Here is a 7,849-nt window from a genome sequence, read left to right as displayed (position 1 = left end):
TCTAGCCTGGGCAACAGAATGAGACTCCGTCTGAAACAAAGAAAGGAAGAAAGAGAAGGAAGAAAGGAAGGAAGGAAGGAAGGAAGGAAGGAAGGAAGGAAAAGAAACTTGAAACTTGAAGCATGTGAAAGGATAAACAGAAAAGGAATTCTCCTACGTGTTTTATAACTAATAATTCTGGCAAGAATATAAAATTATGAAATATAAACTATAAATGATTTGGATCGATGGGGCAGAGAGTGGAATTAGAGAAATTTATAATCATAATAAGCCATTACATTTGATCCTTTAAACCACATTTGTTAAATGCCAAATATGTAGTCTGGGGAACATCAACTCCTGAAGGGCTTCAGGAAAAACATTTCATGGTCAAAAATAAGTTGGGTTAACACTGCCTAACACAGCCTCCTTGGGAGACCCACCAATGCACAGGATGGTGAGAAAGACTCCATGCCTGCAGTCAAGAAATCTGGTTAACCTTGTTGAACCTCGTATTGCTCTTTTTCTTTCTTCATAGTACCTATTAAAATTCCATGTAACTTGTACTCTACAGAATATATTTAGGGAACAGTATTCTAAACATCTTAGAGACTGAGGCAGGATATGTGGAGAATTACTATTTTCATTCTACAGGAGGTAGCTAAGACTTAAGAAAATCAATTTCTCCAGTCTCACACAGATTCTAAACAATGGAGCCACTTATTAACGAATTCCATATTCAACATTTGTTGTTTCATACACGTCAGGCACTGTGCTAGGCACAAGGCTGACATTTCTAGAATTCTAGACTATTAGAACTAATAGGTACATACCAGACCATTTGGCGCAACCCCCTCATTTTCAGAGAGGAAAGGAAGTTTCAGAAAAGGTAAACAACTCAAGGCTCTACAAAAAAAAAAAAAAAAGGAGGTGGAGCTAGAATTCAGATCTAGGGCATTTGTCTCCAAGTCCTGTACTTTTCATAGTATACCCCTCTGTCTCCAGATATGCTCACACAATATAAAATCTAATGCCTGGAAATCTTTCCAAGAGCTCAAGTGTTTCTTGGTCCTATGATAAAGCTAGCATAAACCCAGATGAGGATGGTATTCTCTCTACTCAGAAAATACTAAGGAATATTTGCATTTTTAATCATTTCCCTGACATATTTAACAAATTGGAAGACACTTAGCTATTTCCACGAGCAATCTTAGTGCTTTTTAACGAACTATAAATACATTTCTAAAACCAAATGTGCAGTTTTTGCTATAAATTTCTCAGTTTAATGTCCTAGGTAGCTGCAAATACTTTCATTTTTGGAAATTCATGTTGGAACATGAACTTTTATGAGCCTCAGGTTTCCCTATAGGAAAGAGGTCTTCATCTCTTTTTTATGGATCTGATGGGGAATTGTGTCCCAGAAAAAAATGCCTGTTAAGACACAGTGTCACCCACCATTTCATGGGGTTCTCAAACTCACTAAAACTCTTGCTATAGAATGTGACACTGTAAAGTCTTCTACGTATCTGTTTACTTCAACTCTTGATTTCGTGTCTGTCCAACTTCTATTTGGATGTTGCAATCATGAAGTTAGAAATAGGTGAAAATATGGGTCCTGGAGCCAAGAGTAATTAAGGTTTACTTTAAAGTATCTCCACAACAGTGACAATAATTGTAATACTAATTAAGAGCAACAACAAACACAAATCCCTAAAATAGATATTTGCATATGATTCAACTGTGGTTTCTAGAACCATAGATGGAAAGTGGGGCACACTTTTGTTCTCCAGATCTGTCCCAAGACCTACCAAGAGAGGATATAGATGTGGGGTCGGGGGTGGTGGGAGGGGTAGAGGGGGTGAGGTTGGAAGTTAAGGAAAAGCATAAAGAGAAACAAAAGGAAGTCTTCGTTAGAAATTCTGGATCAGTTACAAAGATAGGGGAATCTCTATTCCCTCTCCTCTGCTTCTGATAACTCAGATTCCTTATCACCCAGAATCAGGCAGATGGGACTGACTTCTTCATGACTTGGTACTGGTCTAGTCACCTTTTCAAACAAGTTCTAGTGAAAATATCTTAAATGTTAATAAAGGAAGCCAAGGAAGTAAACAATGATACATATGGAAAATCAGTATTAAACAAGTAATGTGTGCCTATAATTCCAGCTACTTGAGAAGCTGAGACAGAAGGGTTGTTCGAGGCCAGTAGTTTGAGACCAACCTGGGCAGCATTGTGAAACCCTCCTCTCAAAAAACATTTTTTTTTTTCAATTAGCCAGGAGTGATGGCACATGCCTGTGGTCTCAGCTTCTCAGGAGGCTGACGCAGGAGGATCACTTGAGCCCAGGAGATTGAAACTGCAGTGAGCTATGATGGTACCACTGCATTCCAGCCCGGGAGACTAGGCAAATCCCATCTTAAAAAAAAAAAAAAGTCAGTTGCCAAATAAAGTGTGAAATGAAGTCTCTCTATTTTCAGTGCATGTATGGTATTTACAAAATAGGAGGAGAAGAGGCCAGGCTGTTTACGCCTGTAATCCCAGCACTTTGGGAGGCAGAAGCGAGTGGATTGCTTGAGCCCAGGAGCTCGGGACCAGCCTGGGCAACACAGCGAAGCCCTGTCTCTACATACACACACACACAAATACAAAAATTAGCTTGGTGTGCCTGTGGTCCCAGATAGGCAGGGGGATCACTTGAGCCCAGGAGTTCAAGACCAGCCTGGGCAATACAGCAAAACCCCATCTCTACAAAAAATACAAAAATTAGCCAGGTGTGTTGGCATGCGCCTATGGTCCCAGCTACTTGGGAGGTTGAGGTGGGACAATTACTCGAACTCAGGAGGCTGAGGCTGTAGTGAGCTGAGATCGCATTACCACACTCCAACCTAGTTCACAGAGCCAGACCCTGCCTCAAAAAAAAAAAAAAAAAGAAAAAGTGGAGAAAGAAAAGAAAAGAAAAGAAAAGGAAGGAAGGAAGGAAGGAAGAAAGGAAGGAAGGAAGGAAGGAAAGAAGGAAGGAAGGAAAGAAAGAAAAGAAAGAAAGAGAAAGAGAAAGAAAGAAAGAAAAGAAAGAAAGAAAGGAAGGAAGGAAGGAAGGAAGGAAGGAAGACAAGAAGGCAAGGCAAGGCGAAGGAAAGGGAAGAAAGAAAGAAGAGGAAAAAGAAAAAAGGAAGAAGAGCATGCTGTATTCCACAAGAGAACAGTATCATCTGGATTCCAGCACATTCCAGTTAGACATGAATCTGAGTTAAAACTATCACTACAGCAAATAAGGTTGTATGAGGACTTGCGCATAAAAAAGAGTCAATTTATGGCCAAATAAATTATCATGGGTTTTATCATACCATCTAGCCAGAGCGAGGGCAACCTGAGTCAAGCCAACTTTTAAAGACAATGGAAGTAGAAATTTCTTTGCATCAGTCTCTAAGTGTGGGAGTCTGGTAAGTAAAGACCCACTCCAATCATAGGTCTTGCCGTCTCTTCTTAAAATCCCTCAGTCAGCTGTCCAGCTGAAGCTCTGGGGGAGAGGAATTTACCCAGCGAACCCTCACCAATTGCCTTCCAGGTCTCCGCATGTTAATAGTCAAGACTTCATAGCCCAATGTTGAAGGCAGATTTTTATAGCAAGTACGTACCTGTGGCAGCTTCACATCATTAATATCCCAGCTTAATATCTCTTTGTCTTCAGAATCAAAGTCATCAGGTTCCATGATAAGGTCAGGCCAGCCAAGGTTTTCACCTATTCGACTCCTCTCAGAAGTGCTTGAAAATTTTGTTCTCAAAGGTTCTTGATATAGCTGGATCGGCCCACTCAAGCACCTTAGACCAGGAGATTGTTTTCTAGGGCTAAAAAACAAATTATATTAGTATTGGCCATTAAAGAGATTTAAAAAAATCATTGCTCCTCTGCCAGAAAAACCTGTTTCACTGACATTTTTGCAAGTACCAACATACTAATAAAAAACAAAACGTAGGAGCCATTAGTGATTTTACTTAAAACTTGGCCATCGGGAATTACAAGCATGTGATCATTGCTTTCACCCTTGGGTTTGGGCTCGCTTTCTCATTGCAAGATCCAGGTTGTGAAGGCCTTAGCAGAGACAGTTGTCATCTGTAAACAATGGCTAGGACCTTTTCCTGCTAGGGCAGGAGGATACTAGCTTGGAGTTGTTTCCACAGAAATGCCTTCATAAATTAGCTAATGTAAATTAATAAATAATTAGTAAATAATAGTAATTATTACTAGTAAATTTTTTACTAGTAAAGTTAGTAAAATTATTTTACTAAATTAGTAAATAATTAGTAAATAATAAAATAAATAAAAATATATATACATTTTTTTTTTTTTGAGATGGAATCTCACTTATTCACCCAGGCTAGAGTGCAATGGTATGATCTCGGCTCACTGCAACCTCCGCCTCATGGGTTCAAGCAACTCTCCTGCCTCATCCTCCCCAGTAGCTGGGATTACAGGCATGTGTCACCACACACAGCTGATTTTTGTATTTTTAGTAGAGACGGGGTTTCACCCTCTTGGCCAGCCTGATCTCGAACTCCTGACCTCAAGTGATCCACCCACCTCAGCCTCCCAAAGTGTTGGGATTACAGGCGTGAGCCCCCGCACATGGCCAGAAAAAAATATATTTGAAAATCCAAATCACCATAAAGATTAGTTTTGTTCTCTGCAATAAATCCTGTGTGCACTATATATCTTCAAATATTATCAACTAATATGCTTATATCTGATTCATCTGAAACAGGGTTACTTAACCTTGGCACTATTGACATTTTGGACCAGATAATTCTTTGTTGTTGGGAGCTTTTTGCATGTTGTAAACTGTTTGGCAGCATCCCTGTTCTCCACACATTAGGTGCTAGCAACTTGTAATCCCAACACTTTGGGAGGCCAAGACAGATGCAGCACTTAAGTCTAGGAGTTCAAGACCAGCCTGGGAAACATGGAGAAACCCTGTTTGTATAAGAAGTACAAAACACTAGCTGGGCATGGTGTTGTGTGCCTGTAGTCCCAGTTACTTTGGGAGGCTGAGGTGGGAGGATTACCTGAGCCCAGGAGGTTGAGGCTGCAGTGAGTCAAGATTGTGTCACTGCAAGCCAGCCTGGGTGACAGAGTGAGACCTTGTCTCAAAAAATAAGTAAATAAATGAACGAATAAGTGAAAGTTTGTTCAAATGGCATTTCTTCCCTCACGAGAAATACTGCTCTAATTTCTAACTATAATTGGTTAAAGGAGATTTACAAAGAAAAAAAAAGAAAAAAGAAAGAAAATTTGAAATGTTCTACCCTGAGGAAAAAAATGAATAATTTTGCAGATGAAAGGTACTTGTTAGTAGGCTATGAAATGAAACATGTTCACATGTGTAACATTTCATTTATTGGTAGTTTTATAAAAACAAGAGACATAATGATGTTATGTGGAGCTATTTAATAGTGAACTCAAACTGCAAGGTAGATTAATAGCCTAAGCTTTGGCAAGATCCATGAACTCTGTTCTTTAGTTTTTATTGTTTTCGTTTTTGTTTTTTTTTTTTTGAAATGGAGTCTCATTCTTATCACCCAGGCTGGAGTACAGTGACACGATCTCAGCTCACTGCAGCCTCCACCTCTGGGGTTCCAGCGATTCTCTTACCTCAGCCTCCCAAGCAGCTGGGATTACAGGCGCGCACCATCACACCCAGCTAATTTTTGTATTTTTAGTAGAGACAGGTTTCACCATGTCGACCAGGCTGATCTTGAACTCCTTTCCTCAGGTGATCCACCCGTCTCTGTCTCCCAAAGTGCTGGGATTACAGGCATGAGCCACCGTGCCTGGCCTTTTCTTTAGTTATTTAGTGTTATATGATCCTAGTACTTGTCAATCACTGAACTCTACCAAGGGAAAGTGTATGTATATAGAAGACTGTTGACCTGAACATAAGAATGAAGTCCTTTTTTTTTTTCTTTTACATGTGTGCTCTAGATGTCCAGAGAAATTTCTCTAGTAACAAACTATAGAAATGATCCTTGAAAGTATAGGCTTTATAAATGAAATTCTTCACCATTAAATGACAAGTTAATCAGACTCTCTTCCTTTCTGTTCCACATACCCGTACTGAGCTACAACCTAGTGGTTGCAGAGCATGAAGTTTCCGTTCCCCAACTGAATGTTGATTTTCAAGACTAAATCCTCATGGATTTTAAGTAAAATTCTATGTTTAGGAAACAAACATTGTGTTACTGAAGAAATGCTGCCGCAAACTGATTCTAATTCAAAGGACTTAAATAACAGGTATAGAAGCAGATATCAAACAGCAGTTCCATGTACTTACCCCGAACAGTAACGATATCGTCTCTGATGCCACAAATTTTGTTATAACTAATTGGAATAGATCTACTTTTTAAAAACCTTGGGAAATAAGATTCATATTTTCAAAAATCAAAAACATTGCTATAAAGCCTAGGCAATATAGACATAATTCTTTTGTTTTTAAATTAAGGGAAGAATAATACAGAAAATTTCATTACAGAACAACTATGTTATTTTTTAGATTTTCTCCCGATATTAACATTTGCTAAGCGAATAAGCATTAATTTAATATTTCCCTAAAAGTTAAGAACAAAACATAGGAAAGAAGAAAAAACCATTTTACAGCCCTTAAGTAAACTCTATTTTCCTCTTCTAGGACTGAAAAACTACACTTGTCAAGACTACTTTTTTAAAAGCAACTTGCGCAAACTATATTCAATTTTCATCATTTCTATAGAAAAATAAACTGGAATAAATGAAACCCTGTAGGAATGGAGTGGTCATTGCCGCATCCCTTACATTTGCCTCTCCATGGGATTTCTGGCTTCCTTACCTTCTAACTTCTTACGGAGAAGCAGACAGAACTGTGTCGTGAAAATCTTACTGCTGGTTCAAGTCCCAGCAGGCTCTGGTCATTTTCTGAGCAGACGCTGTTCCCTACTCCAGGTCAGGGTACACTATGCTAATGAGTTCTGGCAATGGTCCAATCAAAATCTAGATACTCTAGGCTCTGGATAGGTAAGAGCAGCCTGGGAGTCACTTAACCAGCCTGATTCTTCTCAGAATGCCAGCAATGTGATGAATATTCTATGATGTATCTCTGAACTTCCCCCTCCCTTTATGTTATGAGGACATTCGAACTAAAATGGACATTGAAAAGAACCTCATGAGGAAGTACAGAGTTTTTCTTCTTGTGATGTTACAGGTTGGGCCCCAGGCAGACGATTCACAGTAGGTCCTAATTCTCCCACTGTTTACGCGGCAGGTCATAGTTCTCTCTCGTGTGTGCAAGAGAGAGAAGACAGACAGACAGACAGACAGAGATATTATGGTGAGGAAATTTACTGGAATAGACAGTGGACAGCCAACATCCTCTCTACCAGAAATACTGAAATGCTATCTTAACCCTAGCAATAATGTCCCACTACTTCTGAGTGTTCTAATCCCCTAAAAATACACAATTCTTGGTCGGGCGTGGTGACTCACGCCTGTAATCCTAGCACTTTGGGAGACTGATGTCGGCGGATCATGAGATTAGGAGATCAATACTAGCCTGGCCAAGATGGTGAAACCCCGTCTCTACTAGAAATACAAAAATTAGCCGGGTGTGGTGGCACACGCCTGTAATCCCAGCTACCTGGGGGACTGAGGCAGGGAACTGCTTGTACCCGGGAAGCGGAGGTTGCAGTGAGCTGAGATCGCGTCACTGCACTCCAGCCTGGATGACAGAGTAAGGCTCCATCGCAAAAACAAACAAACAAACAAACAAACAAACAAACAAAAAAACCCCAATTCTTTCTTCTAGAGACACCCTCAGTGCTATTCTTCCTTTCAGTGACATCCGCA

The 7,849-nt window shown here is 39.8% G+C and overlaps 1 protein-coding gene across 1 annotated transcript in view; it reads right to left on the bottom strand.

The window, feature by feature from the left end:
• The window catches only part of GCM1 (glial cells missing homolog 1 (Drosophila)), a 26,922-nt gene extending 20,010 nt beyond the window's left edge, over positions 1-6,912 (bottom strand). Inside the window, exons 1-2 of the mRNA XM_011981295.1 lie at positions 6,837-6,912; positions 3,615-3,825 (exon numbers count right to left, since the gene is read on the bottom strand). Coding sequence (XP_011836685.1) covers positions 3,615-3,689 — 75 coding nt within the window. The 5' untranslated portion in view covers positions 3,690-3,825; positions 6,837-6,912. The remainder of the gene's footprint in view (positions 1-3,614; positions 3,826-6,836) is intronic.
• Positions 6,913-7,849: the final 937 nt, after the last annotated feature.

This window comes from Mandrillus leucophaeus, unplaced genomic scaffold (genome assembly GCF_000951045.1).
Source record: "Mandrillus leucophaeus isolate KB7577 unplaced genomic scaffold, Mleu.le_1.0 Scaffold223, whole genome shotgun sequence".
In the NCBI taxonomy this organism is placed as follows: domain Eukaryota; kingdom Metazoa; phylum Chordata; class Mammalia; order Primates; family Cercopithecidae; genus Mandrillus; species Mandrillus leucophaeus.
The sequence above is the reverse complement of the archived record's forward strand: the minus strand, read 5'-3'. Positions and strand labels throughout refer to the sequence as shown.